The sequence below is a fragment of the Podarcis cretensis genome (assembly GCF_951804945.1).
Source record: "Podarcis cretensis genome assembly, chromosome: 4".
NCBI lineage: Eukaryota > Metazoa > Chordata > Lepidosauria > Squamata > Lacertidae > Podarcis > Podarcis cretensis.
In genome coordinates this window covers 34,083,694-34,106,646 of record NC_137173.1, presented here as the reverse complement: position 1 = coordinate 34,106,646, position 22,953 = coordinate 34,083,694, and the positions used below count along the sequence as shown (strand labels likewise).

At 41.4% G+C, this 22,953-nt stretch overlaps 2 protein-coding genes across 4 annotated transcripts in view; one reads left to right on the top strand and one right to left on the bottom strand.

Moving 5' to 3' along the window:
• SLC35A5 (solute carrier family 35 member A5) overlaps positions 1-22,953 on the top strand; it is a 340,246-nt gene that overhangs the window by 171,381 nt on the left and 145,912 nt on the right. The gene's annotated exons all lie outside the window — the stretch shown is intronic.
• The window catches only part of NME7 (NME/NM23 family member 7), a 65,272-nt gene that overhangs the window by 21,059 nt on the left and 21,260 nt on the right, over positions 1-22,953 (bottom strand). For all 3 annotated transcript variants that reach the window (XM_079973999.1, XM_079973998.1, XM_079974000.1), the window contains 5 exons: positions 21,376-21,583; positions 17,642-17,747; positions 12,600-12,664; positions 10,170-10,238; positions 8,802-8,903 (listed from right to left, as the gene is read on the bottom strand). In XM_079973999.1, the coding sequence (XP_079830125.1) occupies positions 8,802-8,903; positions 10,170-10,238; positions 12,600-12,664; positions 17,642-17,747; positions 21,376-21,583 (550 nt within the window). The remainder of the gene's footprint in view (positions 1-8,801; positions 8,904-10,169; positions 10,239-12,599; positions 12,665-17,641; positions 17,748-21,375; positions 21,584-22,953) is intronic.

Below are 22,953 nucleotides of genomic sequence, written 5' to 3'. Positions count from 1 at the left end.
CAATATAACATTTCAATTAGAAAAACAAACTCCAGGGACAGTAAAACATTGCCTTTATTAGGACCAGTCAACATTTACAACATTCCAGCATGCTGAGTGGGACCAATTTTACTAGATCAACACTGTCCTTAACTGCAGCCTGGCAACCAGTAGTAAGTTAGCAAATGAAAATATTCTTGGCATGAAAGTAAGTGACAGGGAAAGCTTCGCCTTCTAAATTTCAGTGCATCTGGCCACTGGCAGGGGAGCAGAACCAATAAAAATGGTGGCTAATGTGCTCAGATTTACCTCCTCCTCAGCAAACATTTGAGAGAGATTATGAGATGGTTGAGAAGGCCAGCTCCCTGCACTAGTGGTGCTGCCGCTTAGCAAGACTGGGGTGGTGTGTTAGAGCAACAACAACACTGGGGAAGCCCTGCAGGATACTTGATATCACCAGCCCAGAACTCCTCCTGCTGTGATAGAGTGCCAAACAGGCAAGCAAATAAAAACGGGTTTCGCAGAAAAGGGCAGAACACAGACTATTGAGAGAGAGGAAGCAGATTCTCATATACTGGGTTGACTACCTTATTTTTCGCTCTATAACACGCACCCGACCATAACACGCACGTAGTTTTTAGAGGAGGAAAATCCGTAGGCATGCCACCCGTAGGCATTTCCTCCATAACACGCACAGACATTTCCCCTTACTTTCTAGGAGGAAAAAAGTGAGTGTTATGGTGCAAAAAATACGGTAAATCAACCAATTCTGTGACAGCAGGCTTCCAGCACAAGTTCTTGTTGACATGCAGCATTTATAGTCCTTACATACTTAACATGGTATTTTACAAAAATGGCTTTGAGTGACAACGTGTCAGCATTCAAACTGGCCAAGCCAGTTTTTGCGAAGCATAGGGAGGAATCGGTCTATGAAAAGTATCTCATTTAGTTTCACGCTGCTGGCTTTGGATTTCCTGCATTTGGCAAGCTGGGCGGGGGGCACGGAAGGGTGAGGATGACAACAAAGACCCTTTGCTCGTGTAGGTTGACCAAATCCCTCGTGATCACCCCCACCCTCCATTGGCAGCAATGACTCGTGCAGTTAGTCCTTGCCATGTGATTCTGGGCTTTCAAGCAAAGTGGTATTGAAAGAAGCCACAGGGAAGATAGAGCACTTTGCAATGAGGCCCGCAATGTTTGTATTGCAAACTTCACAAATACACCTAAAAGGGTCACCTTCTCTTGCGTGAAGCTGCCCAGACATCAACCTCTTGACCCACTTCCATCTAAAGCCAGGTAGATGGTAACAGAAGATAAAACCTCAAATTCTTTGGACCCAAGGTACCAGGGCCAATGCAGCCTTTAGGCAGGATGTGGCAGCTGTCTCTGGCGGTGGAATCCCCTGCAGGTGCCCCTACTGCCAGCAGAGAGGTGTCACCAGCATTGGCACCAATTTCCGTTGAGATCTCACCTGAAATCCCGCAAGATCTTGTAGAACATGAGAGATCTCACCTGAAATCAGCACCGATACTGGTGCCACTTCTTTGCCAATGGCGGAGGTTTCAGAGCAGGTGGTGGCGGCAGCAGGACACACTACTGCTGCAAGTGATGATATCTACTGCTAAGTTGCCAATATCCCATTACTGGGCAAGGCAGTCAGGACACTGGTGGTGCTGAAACTCCTAGCACACTTGGAGGTAATTTATTATCTGGGCCTATTTCAATTTGGATTCAACAAACTGCCCTGCTTGTTCTGATTGCTGACTTCTATCAGGAGAGAGACAAGGGAAATGCAACTCTATTGATTTTTCTTGCTCTCTCAGCAGCTTTTGACATAATTGACCACAGTATCTTACTGGGTCAGTGCTATAATTTGGGAATTGGGGGCATGGTGTTACAGTGATTCTGCTTCTGCCCACAGGTCTGGTTTCAGGCAGTCACACTGGAGAAATTCTGCTTGGCTTCACAGCATGCTGACGACACTCAGCTCTATTTCTTGTTGTTATCAGAGTCAGGTGACGCTGTGCAGGTGCCGCATCAGTCCCTGGGGGTAGTATTAAGCTGGATGAAGCCAAAAACAAAACCCTGAGGATGAATCCTGACAACATGCACTTTGCAATGGGTAAGTGGTTCTCAAGTTTGAGAAAAAATATAGCCTGTTCTATGTGGGGCTGCACTACACATGAAGGAGAAGGCATGTGGCTGGGGAGTCTTTCTAGATCCAGCATTATCACTGGAGGCTTATGTCAGGCATGGCCAAACTTGGCCCTCCAGGAGTTTTGGGACTACAGTTCCCATCATCCCTGACCACTGGTCCTGTTAGCTAGGGATGATGGGAGTTGTAGTCCCAAAACATCTGGAGGGCCGAGTTTGGCCATGCCTGGCTTATGTGGACCTAGCGGCGTGAAGTTCATTTCCCCACTTTTGACTGGTTCACCAGCTGCACCCCTTTCTTAGCAGGGATAGCTTTTCCAGAGCAATCTATTCTCTGGTTATCTCTCAACCAGATTATCTGTAATATGTTGTATGCACAGCTGCTGGACTGCCAGAATATTGACCGGTAGAGTCAGATGTAATCATGTTACACCAATTTTGAAGGAGTGTCACTGACTGCTTATTTGCTTCTGTGAGAAATTGGTGAAGGGATGTTTGCCTATTAAAGTCCTAAATGGCTTCATCAAGCCCCAGTACCTGAAGGACTGCCTCTCCCTATATCATCATCTCAAAGCTTAAAGATCTTCACAAGTATCTCTTCTCTGTATTCATCAACATCTGAGGCCCTTCTTCATGTGCCTCCTTCATGAGAGGTCCAGGGTGGCAACATGAGAATGGGACTCTTCTGCAGTTGCTCCCCATTTTGTGGGATGCTGTCCCCAGGGAGGCTCACATGGTGCCTTCATCTTTAGGTGTCGGGCAAAAACTTTTCCTTCAACCAGCCCTTTGGCTAATTAATATTCTATGTTCTCTTAAATTTGTTGGGGGTGGTGGTGGTTATGGGTTTGCTTTGTTTTTGCTCTTGTTTTTATTACTTATTTTGTATTTTTATGCTCTGAACCGGCCCTGAGATCTTCAGATGAAGACCGGTACATAAATTAAATAAATAAATAAATAAATAAATAAATAAATAAATAAAAATATTCCATTGCTAGGTAGGGTGCATTAATACAACAACTCCCATTAGTCTCCGCAAACATGGCCAGTGGTCAGGCACAATGGACGCTGAAGTCCAACAACACCTGGAGAGCACCACATTGACTATCCCCATACAGATGGAAAAGTGGGTTTAAAAATACATTTAATCAATAAATGTTATTTGAATAAATATTGTATACCCTTGTTTTAGCTCTTTTATTTCTTAGCTGCACTGACAAAATTTACTAGAGGCTGCCAAATACTGGAAGTCTTTATAAATCAATAAATAAAGCATTATTTGAGATTTTTGTCAAAGGCTTGAATGGCTAATTCCACTCTGTCAGTTAATGATTTACCTACATGCTATTTATCCATTTGTAAAGGGGAAGAGATGCCTGCCACTTTATATTAGCAGGAACAAGCAAAGCAACACGCATACCTCATAAGCATCAGGCGAATGACAACCAACAACAGGCACCTGCCTCATTAATCACAGGTCTTATCAAATTAGCCAATCTACAACAGCTTGCTGCATTTTGAATTTTGCAAGTATCTACTGAATCCACGAGGGTAAAGGCTGGCCCTCTCATTGGGCAGAGTAAGACAATGGTCTCATGCAGCAGATGTTGGCAGTCGGCAGCAGCACTGCTGTTGCCCAGAGCCCCTCAATCATTCCTCTCTGTGGGAGGAAAGAACTCTACATGCCACATGGCATGCCCTGGACCCCCTAAACTAGCCTGCTGCCCCAGGTTCACAAGATGATATCATCACTGCTGAAGTTAAGATTCAGCTCCTAGTTCAGCAGGAATGGAAGGTGGGGATACCATCTTGTCCTTTGCCTCCAGTAGCAAAATGTATTGGACCACCAGTGGTGTAGATGCACTCATCAATTGTATGCACCTTCACAAAACAAACTACTGTAATGCCTGGCTAGAATTGCAATCCTAAACCCACTTACTAAATCCCACCCAACTTAGATGGATTGACTTTTGAGTAAAACATTTTATTTTAAGCAATTCTCGACTACCCTTCATCTAATGGATTCCAGCAATAAGATTAACAAACACACAACATGATTAAGCAGAGGCTATAAATACATAAATAATGGTATTTGGAGAAGGGCCTTAATTAAAGAACTTGATGCACAGGAAGGCTGGTGTGGGAGGAAACACTCCTTCAGGCATTTGGATCCCAAAGCCACTTAGGGGTTTAATAAGTTCAGCACCTGTATAAAATTGTTCTGCATGCAAGGAGAGGCTTTTATCTAAACAATCCTGCATAGTTTTGAAATTCTGGGGGCTTTTGGAGTAGTGGATAAAGCTCTGCACTCCTGCCAGTCATCACAGTCTAAAATAAAATCACATTCCAAGATGGAGTTCATAACTTTTGAGCTGAATAGACCAGGGGTCAGCAAACTTTTTCAGCAGGGGGCCAGTCCACTGTCCTTCAGACCTTGTGGTAGGCCGGACTATATTTTTTTGGGGGGGGAAATAATGAACAAATTCCTATGCCCCACAAATAACCCAGAGATGCATTTTAAATAAAAGGACACATTCTACTCATGTAAAAACATGCTGATTCCCGGACTGTCTGTGGGCCAGATTTAGAAGGCGATTGGGCCCCGGGCCTTAGTTTGCCTACCCATGGACTAGACTAAGGCTGCATACATACCATATATTTAAAGCATACACACACACAAGGAATAATGGGAATTATAGTTTACACCTCACTGAGCAACAGCACACTTAACAAACTACATTTCCCAGGATTCTTTAGCGGAGGATAGATATGCTTTAACTGTGTGGTATGTACACAGCAAAGCAAAGAAGCATAGAAATGAATATTCAAAATGTGGCTCTGCAGCACTACACATTAAATTTTGTGCTTTGTGATTGGCTACAGCTCCCTGTGGGTTGTATTCTTTGGCTTGCTCTGCTTCAGGTGAGAAATGGCCCTGAGTGAGGTAGCAAGAGAAGCTGTGCCCTCCTAACCCAGAGCTGGGATTTTAAAATAGCCCAGAATTGTTGTCAACACCCTTCTCAGTGCCATGCTGGTTCACTGGGAATTATCCCTGCACATCTGAAATGAAGCGACACAAAACAGTTATATTTAGTATTGTTTGTATCTTTCTTTTTTTAAAAAAAGTAATAATCTCAAATTTGGTTAGTCAGGGATGTTTGTGAGACTGCAAAGAAATAAACTGATCAAAATTCTGGTCAGGTTGTCTTGCAGTAGAAAGGAGAAGCAAGCTGAACAGTCCAGTGAGCAAACCCTAAATTATTAATCCACCGAACAGTCATTTAGTCGCCCACATTTCACATTCAGGGTTGTTGGTTTTTGCTTTTAAAAAAGGCTTTGTTTAATGAATGGTTTATAAGACAATGAGAAAGGAACCACAGAGTCAAAAGCTCACATTGCAGCTGCTCTGGCTGTCAGCTATTGCAAATGGTGGCAGCGGCTGTTTTTTTAAAACAGGAATGTTTCCTTTAGCACAAACTATATTGCATATGCACACAAAATAGCTCTAACACAAATTCAGCAGATTTTTTTATTTTATTTTTTGCTAATAAAGGAATGTTCACCTGAATCTCCATTGACAGACCTAGCCTCTATTGATATATCCTGATATATCTTAAGCATTCCCAGATTTCTGCACAGAGGGTTGGTATTTTTTTCATGGAGAGGCTGTACTATTACACAGGAATATGAAGTTGTAGTTAACGAGCAGGGACATGACCCCCCCCCCCCAGAAATAAATGGGAGAACTGCTTCATAGAGTCATTAAAGTTCAGGATGGAGTTAAAAACCAAATATTGAACGCTTTCCAAGAATGTTTTGAGAGTTCATAGTATTTTGAAGCTATTGTTTTCAACTCACACATACAAATGATGTTTGGATTAAAGCCAAGTAGAAACTTTTAAAAATATGGTACGGTGTGGAAGGTTTCTAACATGGGGATTGGGAACCCAACTTTACGCACATAGAAATGGTCCCCTTTAGAAGACTGTCAATCACACATTGGGGGCATGGCCAGCATCCACGATGTCCTGGAGGGACGGAGATAGGCCTGCACATCCTCACAAGCCCTTATACCCATTTCCGAAGCAAACACCTTAAAATGCAAAGTTCCTGGCAGACTGGCAATAACTAGTGTATGCACTATAGAGTTTATTTTATCTTTAATAAGGAAAAGGAACACTGATTATATTTGACCCTAAATAACGTTTGAAAAAATCCAACCATGTCCTTTCCGCTAGAGACAGCCACAGACAGCATGACATACTAATTGCAGCTTCTTATTGATCTGTTTTCTAACTCCAGTCGATAACGGTCTGTCATTGACGGAGAATCCATTTTCCCTTCTGTTTGCATTGCTTAGTGCAATGTGAAGAGCAGCCTAATTATTTGTAATCATAAACTCATCTGCCTTCAAATATGCTAAGTTGTTTTACCATCACAGTAAGTAATTCATTGTTTCTCAGGTGTGGAATTCCAAAAGAGAGTCATCAGAAGACGACAATGTGCTTGCACCAATGTGAATGTATCTAGATCCTTCCTCCTAGACATACATTCACAGAAGTTACTCCCGTTGAGTTCAATGGGGCTTCCTTCCACATAAGTAGGAAGTGCAGCCTTACATGGGAGTAACCTCTTTTAAACACAGAGGGACTCCCTTCAAAATCAATGTGCATAGGAGTGCACTACTAGAATCATGACTGTTTAAGCAGTCAAATTGTACCGTCTGATTTTTGCTAGCATTTAAAATATTTAATAGCCAGATTAAATATTTAAAATATTTAATCTGGCAGCAGCTACCAGTGTCATAGGAAACAGAGGAAGCTGCTTTATAGCGAGTCAGACAATTGGCCCATCTTGCTCAACACTGTCTACACTAACTGGTAGCAGCGCTTCAGGGTTTTGGCAGGAATGTTTGCCAGCCCTACCTAGAGATGCTGGGGATTCAACCTAGGACCTTCTGCATGCAAGGCAGATGCTCTGCCACAGATCTATGGCCTGACCCCTTCCATCTGTGTCATTTTACAGATAGATTTATTAAATGTCTGCATCACGTTCACCCCTTTTTGAAGATTGCAACAACACTTGCCCAGTAGAACAGCAGCTCAGCATGAGCTGCAGTGTTGCCAACATGGCTTAGTAGCAAGAGGCAAATATCCTAAAGTATGGTTGTTCACACTGCTTTCTGAGTAACAAGCACTGAATTGGCATAGATTAGAGTAGCTTAAATCGTACTCCAGTGATGTACTTTCATATCTAATGCAAAGAAGGCTTAGCAATGGTCATAGCTGCATAAATAATCATGACAGCAACAAAAATGACACATGTTAAGGTGTAGCTGTCCTTTCTGCTTGTAAACCATGACTCTAAGTGATCATTATATTAGCAGGAAGCTGAATAGAACATTTTTCAAATGTAGGCTTCTAAAGTTGTTATCTGTTACTATACTGCCATACAGAAGGGGTGGGGGAGAAATCTGGTTTGCATTTTAATAGAACCTACCTAATTCATACCTCTCAGACCAATTTGGAAACCAAAGCACAGCTATCTTTAAAAAACCAAAATATGTGAACAACTATATACAAATATATTCGTTAAAATTAAATTAAAAATGCACTTTATTAGGGGAAACTGCTTGAGGTAATGTGTATAAGTAGGATAAATACTGATGAATTTCCATGAGGACATTTTTTTAAAAAGTAATGTGGCAAATTGGAGGCTAGAGAAATGAGAAACTCAAAGAAAGTGAAATTAACAGATTTGTCCATTTTTTTAAAAACTGAGTAGCAAATCAGATGCAACACAAGAGATCTACAATTGAATCTACCCAATTTTTGAACTTTAAAGAAGCTATGGGGAGGGGGGTTCAGTTTTGATTGGAGAAGCCGCACTAAGGTAGAGAGTGTTTAACGCTTCCCTCCCCCATTTGCCCCATCTATTTTCCACTGCAGCTGCTATGATACCCACTTTTCCCAAGGTGGGGTGTGAGGTGTGTCAGGGAACTGCCATCAGCGCAGAGGCAAGAGATAGAGGGGGAATTGTGTTACAGGGAGCCTCTGAAAATCTTGCGAAGCAGTTCCTCTTCCGGTGAGGAGGAAACCCCCACCTCCAGTGGAGAAGAGGTGCAAGAGCCAGAGGATGCTAGAAAGAGCCTTAACACCACAACTGAGCAAGCTGGAGAGGAGGGAAGCACACCCCTGCCTTCGCCCATCATGCACAGTTGCTTGAGGCCCAGGGAGGGGTGGAAAAGGCTGGGGGTGACTAAACTTTTATGTTGGGGGAAGTACAAGAACAGACCTCTCCCGGATTCTGCTAGCGATTGAGTCAGACATGAACTTATGACGCTCTGCGCTGTAAATAGTTTGCACCAAAATAAAGCCTGGAAAAGACAGGTCGGAGTCCTGCCTGGTTACTCTTGAGCAACCACAACAGCCTCTGACAGGGTGTTAGGCATCTGCATCATGCAGGTATATTTCCCCCTGTAGGACTAATAGCAGCTTTGGAAAGAATTTTAGATTTCCTGGGAGATTTTCTAAATTTCAATAAAAAAACAAAGCCAACTGCCTCTAGGCTCCTTTAAAGTAAAAACCAAAAACTTTGATGGAAACAATCTCAAACCTCATGCATCATTTTTGCTTTGGCCCCAATACAAACTTCTGAAGTAAGTTACTTACGGGATCCGAAGGCCCGCAGAAGTCTCGGAATACTTTTTCAGGATCTACTTGCCTAATCTCTAGAGCAACACAAGGGCCTGAGCAAAGTTCCACAACCATCTCCTGCAACAGGAAAAAGGAACAGATTGTTAAATGGTTTTTATACCTTTTACTCTGCACTGTATATCAATTTGCATCATTTTTTGTTTTAAGAAAATCTAAGCCAGCCCAGACCACTCTCTGCATGTTGTTTTCAAAGGCAGTTCTATCCATTCTAACAGAAATGTTCCTAATGAAATGTGTCAGTTCTCTCATGATTTTTATATAGTCTGGGGCTAGTCTGCATTCTTCAACTTCACTGACATAGTGACTCTCATCAGACCACCACTGTTGCCACCTCTGTGTTCAATCAATGAAAAAGTGAAAAAACAGAGATCCTAATACAGATCCTTGAAAGACTCCATCTTTTGCATCCTTCCATTGCTTGAAGTGTCCATTTATTCCTTCTCTTTGCATCCTGTTCTTTAACCAATTACTGATCCATAAGAGAACTTATTCCATACCATAACATCACCTCTTTGGAATATACTGTATATTTTATTTCTTTGATTAAGCTTCATTCTCTCTTGTGTTCAATTTTAAGCTGTTGGACATATCAGCTTTATTGCTATTGTGTTATTTGGTTGCTTTAGTTGTATGGCTTGACTGATACTTATTATGGATTTACTTATTGACGCTAAGGTTTATTTGGAATTGCTAATACTTTAATTTTAAATTGCTGTATTGATATGTTCATCTGACATGTAGTGAACCAGCTTGGATACAACCTTGTGGAAATGCAGTATATAAATGAATGAATGAATGAATGAATGAATGAATGAATGAATGAAGCAAGCATCATGCTGTGGTTTTCCAAGCCTCCTTTCCACAGCTGCTGCTGGCAGGGACAAAGGAAGTCACAATGCATATATCATTTCTCAGTGTGAGGTAAGTGATCTTAAAAAATACAGACACTATCCATTTGGTTATGTTGCAACCAAGCCTCTTAGTATCAATAATTTTTGCTAGAAGAAACCTACTCAACTCAGCCACTGCATCAATATCAAATACAACTTTTGCCATGTTTCACTATCCATTAAAATATTTGAAAAAGACAAGTTTTATGTTGAGCCAAACTAAAATCATTACTTGCGCAGTCTATCTTGCCAATTCAAAAACATTACTAGGTCGAAATCTTTGTGGCTGAGGTGAAGAGCAGCACTGAAAAGTGACTTTATAATCCCTCAAAGCTTGTGCCATGCCCTTGACAATAAGCCTTCAGGACGGTCCATTAAGATTCTATCCAAAATGGGCCCTGAAACAATGAGAGATTTTATAGTGCTTACTTACAGCATATTCAGCGACAACACCTTTGTAAATTGAGTAGAATTCCTCTGCATTTGCGCGGTCCATATAGAACTGTATGTAAGAAAGAACAGAAAGGAAAAGTATTTATTCTGTGTACAGTGGGAACAAGTGTATACATCTCCAAGCATTATTGTTGCCCCTTTTCTTTTCATACACAACTTGAGGAGACTTTAACTTATTTCTCAATTAATCCCTCACAGAGTATTATGTGGAAAAGCTGATAAAAATTAAAAAGACACCAGAGATCAAGATCCCATTTGTGATTCATTCCTTTTTTTCTGTTTTCCACATGTATGTCTCATCTTATCAAACAAATCACAAAATACCCATATTTGTTTTATTTTATTGCTACTCTTTTGTGTACCATTTATATTGTACAAAACTCAACAAAGCGCATTTTTAAAAAAGATTCCACTCACTGCAGCTGCTGCTGCAAGTTCAACTCTGTTAAATGGAGGGGAAGGAGGAATATACAGCACATTCATGCTGGGGGTCAGAGAGCCACATGACAAGGAGGATCTAAATACAGCCGTACCTTAGTTCTCGAATCTAATCCGTTCCGGGAGTCCCGGAATGGTTCGAAAACCAAGGTGTGGCTTCCAATTGGCTGCAGGAGCTTCCTGCACTCAATCAGAAACTGTGGAAACCGCGTCAGACGTTCAGCTTACAAAGAATGTTCGCAAACCGGAACACTCACTTCTGAGTTTGCGACGTTCGGGAGCCGATTTGTTCGACAACCAAGGTACCATTCTACATTAGAAAGGTAAGCATTACAGTACTGTATTCATTAAGCAAGCACTAGCTGGCTTGGAAACACGTTACTTGAAGGAACACTTTTCCCTGTAGGAGCCTGCTTGAGTGCCAAGATCTTGCAGGGAAACCCTTTTCTCACTCCTGCCATTTTCTAGAGTGCATTTGGCAGGGGCACAAGCGAAGGTCTTTTCAGTGTCTGCGCTCCAGCTCTGGGGCTCCTTCCCACAGTTCAGTTGTCGCCTTGTCTGTTGACCCTCCAGTGCCAAGTAAATACCTTTTCATTTTGACAAACCTTTAGCCTGCCAGGGCAACTTGTTCATTGCAATGCTCAAGGTGTTTAATTGCCCACTGTTTTTATACTTGGATTTTTATTGTTCTGACTTTTATCTGCTCTTTTGTATTTGTGTTGGTTATATAACCTTTAGCACCTCTACTGTATTTTTATCTTGTCGCTGTTAGCAGCCATGAGCACCATGGCAGTACAAATTGAAGTAATAAATAATAAAAAATAATGGCACATATATATATATATATATATATATATATATATATATATATATATATATATATATATATATGGCACTATGGGATATATATATATATATATATATATATATATATATATATATATGGCACTATGGGTTAAACCACAGAGCCTAGGGCTTGCCGATCAGAAGGTTGGCGGTTTGAATCCCCGCAACAGGGTGAGTTCCCGTTGCTTGGTCCCTGCTCCTGCCCACCTAGCAGTTCGAAAGCACGTCAAAGTGCAAGTAGATAAATAGCTACTGCTCCGGTGGGAAGGTAAACGGTGTTTCCATGCGCTGCTCTGGTTCGCCAGAAGCGGCTTAGTCATGCTGGACACATGACCCAGAAGCTGTATGCAGGCTCCCTCGGCCAATAAAGCAAGATGAGCACTGCAACCCCAGAGTCATCCGCGACTGGACCTAATGGTCAGGGGTCCCTTTACCTTTACATATATATATATATATATATATATATATATACACATGCATATTCACCTACTATGTAAGTCAGTTCTAACAAGCTGGCTAGCATTATTTCAGTTTCAAAGACTAAGTAACCTTGATTAGTCAAAGTCAGCCTTAGTCAAAGTCAGCCAAAAGGAACCGAGCTTATATTGAAATGCAGCATAATAAGGTGTTGTTTACCCACCTGTTGAGATGGAAGGAAGGAAAATACAGAGACACCAACAATGAAAATTGTGCATAAATGAGAAAGAAGGCAACAGCTCTCACTGTTCCTCTATGAGCAAAACCAGACAGATACTCCTTAATATAGACTATTTGCAGCCTGTTCCTGTCCATTTATATCAACCAATTTCAATGGGGATTTACTCCCAAATATAGGTTTCTCCTCCTCTGGTAATGATTTGGGGGGAGTATAGTAGGGTTGAAAAGGCTATTTTTTATTTTCTGTATTATGCAAGAGAGCAGACTGGGAACCCGATACCCTTTAAAAATAGGCAGGTGTAAGAGGTAGCTGTAAGAGGTATGGGGTTGCTGCTGGAAGGAACGGCTTTGCCCAAGTGAAATGCATTAAAAAGCTAGTGTAGGAGAGGGTGCAACAGGTGGCAAAGGTTGCTTTTCCCTCATCTCATCAGAGAAAAGGTCTGATCAAAGACCAAGAAGAAAGAGTTACCATCTGCAAGGCTGAAATATCAAATCCTCCATCAAGTATTGCTTTTATTATCTTCCCAGTCAGACCTGTGAAGAAAAAGGTTTGGGTTACAGAAATTCGTCTCAAATGCTGGGGTCCTGGGACTACTTTGCTATAGTACATCAAACATTTATAATACAGTTGCTTTTATGAGAACACTTGTGTCTTGCACATTTACTTGGGGTATATGAGGCAGGCACATTGCTCATATGGGCACACAATAACCATAAAAGGCTGTGACCAAGTCAGGAAGAAATGTCACTGTTTAGGCTCCTTGCAACAGTAACCAAATTTAATCAGAAGTAGATCCTGCTGAAATCACTTCCAAGTAAAAAAAGATTAGGATTGGGCTATACAACACTGATTTTTCACACAAGGTGAAGTAAAATACACCCAAATTATGCAAACCACCCTTCCCATTTATAGGCTTTATCCCCAAATAGTGCAACTCATTCAGTTTGTATAGTTTTTTCTACCTGGCCTAACATTAGAAATGTGCAAATATTGTTACATTTTGGGGAAAGTGAGAAATAGTGCAAGAAACAGCTAGGTGAGAAAAAAGATCATATGTGACATATGATCCCAATATAAAACAGAAAGACAAATTTAAATGCATGCATTATTCTTAATACTGAAGCCTTTCACAAACAGGAGTTTCACTTTTCAAATATATGCCCAGCTCTGTAACAGCTAAGTATAACTCTCCCGCCCCCCCCGTAAAAGTCTGGGTTTTGATTTCTGCACCGAAAACAAGCTCATGTCTACATTTGAGTTTTGGATAACGAGGAAAGCACTTGACAAATATTTTGGTGCCCATAAAACATGGAGGGGGGATTAAACTTATTTTAAAATATTCAGACCTCACTCAATAAGGAAACTGGCTATTTAAAAATTAGGAAGACTACATCTTTAAAATGTGATTACTCTAAGCCAAATCAGAGCCACAGATTAAGTGTTCATTTAGGATTTAATTTTTAGTGACAAAGTACAAAAGAAATCACAGGCATTACTAAATACAACTGAAGGAATGTAATACTAATCCTAGCAAAAATGCATAACAAATAACTCTGGGCATAAAAAAAAACAAGAGAGGGAAGGTTTTATGTCTCCAAGACAGCATTAGGTTACTAGGCACCAATACAGAACAGATAATCTTCAAGCGCATTTTAATCAGATGAAGTGATGCGGTACAACATCTACTCTGCAGTTTAACAATTCACTGCTTTGTGACACATAAGGACTAATTCAAAGAAAGCAGATCTAAAAACTTAAAAGCAATCAGAGGGTGCTGGCTTTGGTAAAAGCTGCACAACAACACCATGAACAACAACACGTTGGAACAACAACCTTTTGCGTTTTGAGATCTAGAGATTAATCTATTAATTGGCTTGCCAGTTAGTCAGCTATGGCATTCAGAACACACACTGCTAAATCCGTTTGAATTCCGAAATGTTCAAAAACCAAGGCACAGCTTCTGATTGGTGCAGATGCCCCAGAAACAATAGCCGACAGCCACATTGGACATTTGGCTTCCGAAAAACGTTCGAAAACCGGAACACTTACTTCCAGGTTTTCGGCATTTGAGTACCAGGGTACTTGAGAACCAAGGTACCACTGTATCTGCTTTAGGCAATTTTTTACAGTCTTCAACTCCAATATAAAAATCAATGCACAAAGGCAAGAGGAGAATACAGCTGGAAGAAGTGGGTGGGGTTAAGAAGAAAGAAGGTGTTCTCCTCCTTGTGTGAATACTGGGAGGAAGGTTGTTGGTAAAACCCAGAGTTCCCTTATCAAAACCTCAGTTTACTGGGCATAAGTCCAATAAGAACATACATTATGGGAGTGCTTTAACGGTTCTTAAGATATGATCTGTAGAGGACTTTGCACTGCCAATTCAGCTGATGTATAATAATTCATATAGAGCCTGTGGACTTTGATCTCTTAGATCTCAACCTAAGTTGAAACTATAATCATGTTCCTGTTAGCTGACTTCCTTTTGAATTACAATTTATGCAAAACACCATGGGAAAAAGGTATGCATTTTGCATTCTGGGTCTCGCCACTCTGCTTGTCCTCAATTATATCTCACTATAATTGCCTTCAAAGGATAATACTCACAACACAGATAAATTCGGCACAGCTGACGGACCTGGAAAATCAACTGCCTCACTCTGCGATTAAATTCTAAGAAGCTGCAGCAGATATACTCTGCTTAATTTAGAAGCCCTCACCTATCTTTACAGATTGGGAACAGAAACCATTGTCTGTGGTTACCAAGTGCAGGGAAAGCACATTCTGAGCACAGGATTTGTCTTGCAAAGTCACAAGATACAGGGTCAACCAATAATCCCTATTTTTGTTCTTTTATTAAACAAGGCTGCACATGGGCAGTAGCTCACTCCATGTGGACTGAATATGTGTCTCAGCTAAGATCTAGAGAAACCACCATAGTGGAAGAGGAGGGGAATACAAAAAACTAAGCCAAAGACATAAATCATCATCTACCTTGGCTCCCTGCTCCCAAGACATGGGTTCAGGTGGAAAAGCAAAGCTAAGATACAGGAGGATTTCAAAGCCATTGAGAATCAGCTCTCTGCAGGAAACGTGAGGTCCTCAGCAGTACCAAGAGGCCCCCAAGACAAAGCTTGTATCAGGTTTGCCAAGGACAGATTCAAACCCCATTACACCAGAAACTTTTTAAAATGAGAAATCCAGGTGAGAATCTGTGTCTTCCTCCACTATTATTGAGTGAACTGAAGATAAAAGCCCACAATAAGGACAGAGAAAAAATAAGAACCCATGGTCTCGGCTTTAAATTACAGTGGTGCCTCAGGTTACATACACTTCAGGTAACAGACTCCGCTAATCTAAAAATAGTACCTCGGGTTAAGAACTTTGCTTCAGGATGAGAACAGAAATTGTGCTCCGGCAGCGCAGCGGCAGCAGGAGGCCCCTTTAGCTAAAGTGGTGCTTCAGATTAAGAATAGTTTCAGGTTAAGAACATACCTCCAGAATGAATTAAGTACTTAACCCGAGGTACCACTGTATGACCGATATTTTTAATCAGTAGATGATGGGAAAATTTAGATGAAAATCTAAGAAGAAAAACAACAACGTATGCATTTAAATACACGTAAAAACTGAACAGTTGCAGGCCTCTTGAAGGTAGGCATTGGCAATCTCTGAAAAGCACTTCCATTATTTCCATAACAAAGTAGAAGGGGAAGGAAGAAAAGACAGTTTTAAATCATAAAAGCAAACATTGCACTGAAAGATGGTAGACAGCTGAGAGGAGTGATGTATTTAAGCATCTGGGAGCAACTTCCAATAATGCAATGGACAGATTTTATTTGCAATTGTCAGATTAGTTCCAGCAGAAATAGGATGGGCGCTGGCTGTTTTGACAGCACAATCCTATACATTTCTATGTAGAATTAAGTCCCAGTGAGATGAGCTAGTTACTCCAAGGTAACTGGATATAGAATTGCAGCCTTAGTTTTTTTAAAGTAAGGCAAGTAGAAGGGTTGTTACTAAGAAATATGCAGATCTTTTCGCAAGTACCTTAAGTCATATAATAGGCACCAGCATTTTGGATTGATAAGATGCCATGCAAATCATCTTGCCACAAGGAATTGTAATATTTTCTGCAACAGACTAACATGACTTCTTCTAGACATCATTTAGAAAAATAGCGAATGCTGCCTTTGGATAACTTGAATACAGCTGACGCATACTGATTCACATGTGCCTTATCCCACCATATAATGATTTATGACAGTTGCCTAGTGGTGGAAAAGCCACAGAATCTTCACTTGTAAGAAGTTTAAATATGCTCCAGCCGCCCCCTCAAATGCCTGGTAACCTGATGTCGAATCTTTCATATCAACTTTTAGGAAGAGGGGTCTAAAAACTACAATGCCCCAAAGGCTGCATAGATCACAATAAGGTTCTGATTAGCATTTACTTCTTATACAAATTTGTTTTAGAAATTATCAGCAGCTGAACCAAAGCATATAATCATACTGTAAACAGTCTTAATCATTTCCCAATGTTTGATGGTAGGGAAAGGGAGCAGTTTTCTATATAAGGTTATGTTTAGACATCAGCCATTTCAGCTGATCTGATGAAGAAACAACACAAAGAACTCCACCAAAAATAATATGTTTTCAATAAATCATAAGGATTTTTAAGTGCTAACTCTGTATTTTAGTACTGCATGTGTAAATTAGTCTAAGGCAGGCATGGGGAGTTTGTGGCTCTCCAGATGTTGCCAGATTATAACTGGTTTAAGGGAAGGCTAAAATTCTGTTGGACATGTTTCCAGGTACCCAAGTGACCTGAAAAGGAAGTGAATCTATGTCCTCCAATTCAAAGTCTCTCCTTGCCCTGATTGCTTTATTTGGCGGAAAGGGGAATATCATCTGTTTGAATGTATTTCCAAGAAAGGTGATGCCGTGTGTGTGTGTGTGTATAACAATGGTGTACATTGAGGCCATCTTGCAGCCCTTTAGGAGTTGGGCTACTCTGTCGCAGAATGCTTTGTTAGCTAGTCTGTCAAAGAATGCTTCTTCTCTTCCAGACGAAGGGAACAAAGTTACCAAGATGGAAGTGTGGCAAGGGCATCACAGATGCTCAGCATCTGGGTCACCACCACCCACTCAGCTTCTTCATTTGCCTCTGGTTAGGAGGTCAGACATTACAGGTTGTGTGGTATTTTGCTACTTACACACGTATGGGCCTTCTATGGACAAGTAGATATTAGCATGCAGCCTTGTAGCAGTACAGAGAACATCAACCACTGTTGAACATAATTTCTCAAACACAAGTATTTATGCAATTTGGTCTGTGTTAAATGTCAACAAGCTGTGAGCTAAAATAAAATAAAAACATAACTTTCTTACCTCCAGCCATGCACAAAACACATATAGTAGCAATAGTGCAAGTCTAAATCTAGGCAGCTATTCAGCTAAGAAGAGTGATGCTGAAGGGCACTTTCAGCCGAGGGTCAGGTCAGTATCACCTACCTTCTTTAACTGCGTGAGGCTTAATAACACAACAAGTACAGTGTGTGTATTTTGCAGTGTTTGCAGGTCCACGGCCTCCACTGGAGGGAAAGAACAACTCCAGCTCCTGAAAATAATTGGAATTAAATACATTTAATTGTGCACAACTGCATGATTCATAGTCATAGGACACCAGTTATGTTTATGAGGGTCAGAGTCATATTCCCAAAGCAATATTGAAATCCTACGTCCTCCCCCATTTATTATTATCTAGCCATTGGCTGTATTTCAAAGTGCTCTGTGACGCTTTCCTCCAGAAGCATGGTTTTGAACATATTTACACTTACACTCCATTAAACCCCATACACATATGGTATTCCATTAAGCTTCACGTTCAAATTTGCTCATGCTGCTACCAACTACTCACCTTCCATAATTTAAGTTATGTTCTGAGTGAGCACAAACATAGGGCATCTGTCCTTCAATACAACAGTTTTAAAACACTAACTCCATTCTTCGTGGCAAGCACCCTTCATAAGGCGAATTCTCCATGCCAGGTTTTGTACCAATAAGACAAATTACCTGGATTTCGTGATTAATATAATTTTCAGACTTTGTAATGACAAAATGTTGAAAAAATTTCTTGCCTTAACTGTAGAGTGGCTCTATAATCATATTTGTAAGCCACTTTCCTCCAATGACATCTTTCAGACCATCTAGTATGCCTAAGGAATGCATAACAAACATCAGAATCGCGGGTGCCTGCCCTTTGGCTTTCTTGTTTTTTCCCCTCCCTTGGGAGAAGAAGTACAAAGCAATGCACTGGAAGAGTGAGAGGAGAACAGAGAGGATAGGCGTGGAAGATTCACAGGCAGAAAAAAGGCCAGGCACAGCCAGCCAAGAAGAGAAGAGAAAGGGCAACTATATCCCCATCTCCACAAGTGGGAGAGATAAGGCTTGAAGGGAGGAAGAAAAAGTCAACAGCACAGAGACCAACCCATGGTGAGATGTTCCTGGCCATCTTGCAAGGTGGAGTGCTGGAGTCTCTTCATCCCCGGGAATGGAAAACCTCACACCCATGGTTACAAAACTCACAAAAAGCAGAAGCAAACACTAGAAGTGGTATGTCTCACATGCTGATAGAGATACTGCCCTGGATAACTCAGCAGGTGACAAACTGTAAATGCAACCTACTATTGGTTGGGAAGGAACAAAGCAACCTTTAACTATAACAAATTCTAACTGGTGGTCCCTTCATTTGTATGCAGGGCAAACGATTTAGTCCAGGTTGACTTTAATAGCTATTTCTTTCTTCCCAGAACAATTTACAGATGCTGCATTCTACAGGTTTCCTTGGTAACTGGTACAAGGCTACATAACAGTTTGTGCTACCTGCTCATTCAATACACCATCCGAACCACTGTGCATCACTCCAATAATTATGAAGTAAAGCAAAAACACTAGGGTATTAGAATTTGTAGTCACATCTAAGAGAACTGTGCAACTAAATATTTAGTTTAAGAGTGAAAAATGAACTATATTTTTAAAAGCACAGCCTCCAAGGCAAAAGCATTTTAAAATAACTCAATTTACCACCATTTTGTTCTTTCTCAGCCTATATTAAATGATCCCCGCAGCATTCCAAGGCAAAGAAACACCAACACAGCAATGAATCATAGAACTGTAGAGTTGGAAGGTACCCAAGGGTACCCAAGGGTCATCTAGTCCAAGCCTCTGCAATGCAGGTAACACATATAGGGATCGAACCTGCAGTCCTGGCGTTACCATCACCAGCTAACCAACTGAGCTAGATGGCTTCCCAGTACGCACCTCAATACCCCATTGGCTACATCCAAGTGCTAAGGACTACACCAGCTTTCTTCTGCCTTCACACTTTGTAGTTCCTTAGTTACATGCATTTTATAGTGCTATGAATATGTATGCAATATAACCAATAAAAATGTTGATTCTTCTATTTGTCCAGCATCCTACATTAAAATAACTAATTTTAACGAAAAAATAAAGGGAGGCAGAAAAATATCAGAGTTCCCAAGCAATTGCTATTCCACAGAGAACAAATAAGTGAGTAATTAAGGCGCTGTGCGCAACACTATTCTTAGCTACTCCTGACAGCCGTAAGAAACGTGTTTCCATGGAAAGCAAAACAGGTATTGAAGAGCAAAGCTCAAAAGTGCTCTTTTGTCCATTCTGTTTTCTTATGGCTTGTAAAGATATATATAGAAGCCTGGCCTTTAGTCAAGCCGCAGTTCCAGCAGAGAACTTTCAGATGGGCTTTGTAATCCACCGCAACAAAAGGTCATTAAAACTCTGAGCTGTTCCTTAGTGTATCTGCTTATCGACATGCAGCTTTGACTCTCACAAGATGGGGGGGGGGACCAAGCTCCAATATTACCACCTGTTTAATTTAAGCGGTGTCAGGGTCAGACAAGGGATGCTGGTCCTGGATGCTGCACCAATGAGGAGGCTCCCAAATAGCCTGGGGTTTGGAGAGGGGCTGCCACTCAGCTTAGCTTTATGAGTTGACTGGTGGCTGTTCTGATTTTCTTTAAAAGAAGGAGGTTTCACCGCTCACAGCACAACTTCCTCTATGGCCACTCCCTAGCAAAGATTGGTGATGCAAAACATCACGCAGTTGCCTGCCACACTTCCTAGAGTAATTTCAGAGCAATACAAAATCGTACTGCATTTCCTTGCTGTAGCCCTTCTGGGAAGCAATGGGAACAGGCGCAAAGCAGCACAGTCTCCTTCTTTTAAACAACAGCGAAAAAGCCCCGGTCACCTCATACATTTAAGGTACATGGCAGCCAGCCCGTCAATGCTGGATTTAGGGTGGGACAGGTGGTTCTTCCACACAGGGTACCAAGCCGAGGAGCACAAAATATGCCGCAACTATGACATAATGCAAGGACGCGGGTGGTGCTGTGGGTTAGACCACAGAGCCTAGGACTTGCTGATCAGAAGGTCGGCGGTTCGAATCCCCGTGACGGGGTGAGCTCCCGTTGCTTGGTCCCTGCTCCTGCCAACCTAGCAGTTCGAAAGCACGTCAAAGTGCAAGTAGATAAATAGGTACCGCTCCAGCGGGAAGGTAAACGGTGTTTCTGTGTGCTGCTCTGGTTCGCCAGAAGCGGCTTAGTCATGCTGGCCACATGACCCAGAAGCTGTACACCGGCTCCCTCGGCCAATAAAGTGAGATGAGCGCCGCAACCCCAGAGTCAGTCACGACTGGACCTAATGGTCAGGGGTCCCTTTACCTTTTTATGACATAGCGCATTTGAGAGCATGCGCAGAACAGAAGGTGAGAGGCATGGGGGCATGAAAATAAGCAAGGTGGGGTTTGTCCTTGCTCAAAGCGCCATATTACCAAAGTCCACCCCTGCCTCCTTCCAGCATAAAGGCAGGCAGTGGGGAAGGAAGCATTTTCCTTTCCTAACATTTCTTTAACATTTTCTGTAGAGATTGTCAAGCACAGGTTCTCTAGAAGAGTTTTGAGAAAGGGTTTCCTTTGACTCTGCATGGTAAGGGGAGAAAAGGCAGGGTTGAGTATTTTCTTTCTTTCTGATGAGCTAAGCCATATAGCTACTATATGCCATGTAGCTAAACCAAGCTCAGACCACAAACATTGGAAGTAGCCAAACTCATTTTTGTATAATATATATGCCAGTAGAAGCCCAGTCATCCAGATGAAGAAAGATTCACCTTATCAAATATAAAATTTTGGGGGAGGGGGGACTTACTCTAGCAGCAGAAGCAAAAGAATCTGGACCATGAGCCACATTTCTTATGCCATCAGTTCCAAAACATGCCCTAACGCTATTTGGGGCATCAGTACGGGCCACAGAAGAATTTGCAGGTCCTAGTAAATTCTTCCATCGGCTTATAGCATCATCTCCCAAGATCTCCATGGCAACAACAGGGCCACTTGTCATAAATTCAAGAAGCTCACTGCAAGCAGAAAAGAGAGCAGTTAGCATTCACATTGAACAGGACATTCAAATGGGATTCAGCTGCCCTAAATGCAAGCAAACCAACAGCCCCGAGGGTGGTATGCAACACTGTTGTCCTGCTCACAGATCTCTCCTTGCACAATGGAACTTCCTTCTATTTCTCTTTTCAACCCTCTGGGGAACCCTCTGGAGGAGATTTGGGGGGATGGCATGTAGGGTAAAGTTACCAGATTTTTTTCAGTGAATCCAGGGACACTTTTCAACTTCCTACTAAATAGATGGATTTTGTCAGGGGACTGATTTGTAAATCTGGGCACCGTCCCCAGGAAACGGGGACGTCTGGTAACCTTAATGTAGGGGGCATTTCTGAGCACAATTCAAAGTCTTGGTGCTGACCTTTAAAGCCCTAAATGGCCTAAGCCCAGTATACCTGAAGGAGCGTCTCCACCCCCATCATTTTGCCCAGACACTGAGGTCCAGCGCCGAGGGCCTTCTGACGGTTCCCTCACTGCGAGAAGCAAAGCTACAGGGAACCAGGCAGAGGGCCTTCTTGGTAGTGGCGCCCGCCCTGTGGAACACCCTCTCATCAGATGTCAAAGAAATAAACAACTATCTGACGTTTAGAAGACATCTGAAGGCAGCCCTGTTTAGAGAAGTTTTTAATGACTGATGTTTTCATGTATTTTTAATCTTTTGTTGGAAAAACCCAGCCCGATGGACAGGGTATATAAAAATTAAATTAATAATACTAATAATAAATTTAATAATAATTTAATAATAAATTTTATTATTATTATTAGGAACAGAAGGGGTCCTGTTGTATGAGTGGAACTGTTTGCACAGTGTTGGATATAATGCAGGATATAATTAGCCATTTTCTAAACACAAAGCTGCAACAAAACCACAATTTCACATGAGTTCCCCAAAAGGTCTAAGCTTGCTTGTTCTAGTACCTTCAGACAACAACATCTGGAATAATTTCAGTCTAATGTTTTAAGAGAGTCTGCACTGGAGCTGAAAGCAGACTCCCTTAAATACCCAAGTTCTTATTCTATCATTGTTTTATTTCAGATTAAGTAGTTGCATAAGTGCCAGGCCTGTAGGACAAATAAGGCTTGCCAAATCTATCCGGGCTGCATGGTAAGCCTCTCCCTCTGTCACTCTCCACTCATTGTTACTGCTCAAACATAGGTAACTGGGTTCAATCACAAGAATGTATGGGAATATCGTATATTGCTTTTTTCATATTTTCGCTTTTATATGTATCTTTGTTGTTGTTTTTCTCCCTCACTTTTCCTTCTTCTTCTTCTATATCACTTTATTTCTTTTAAATGAAATCACCTTAATAAAATATAAATATTAAAAATA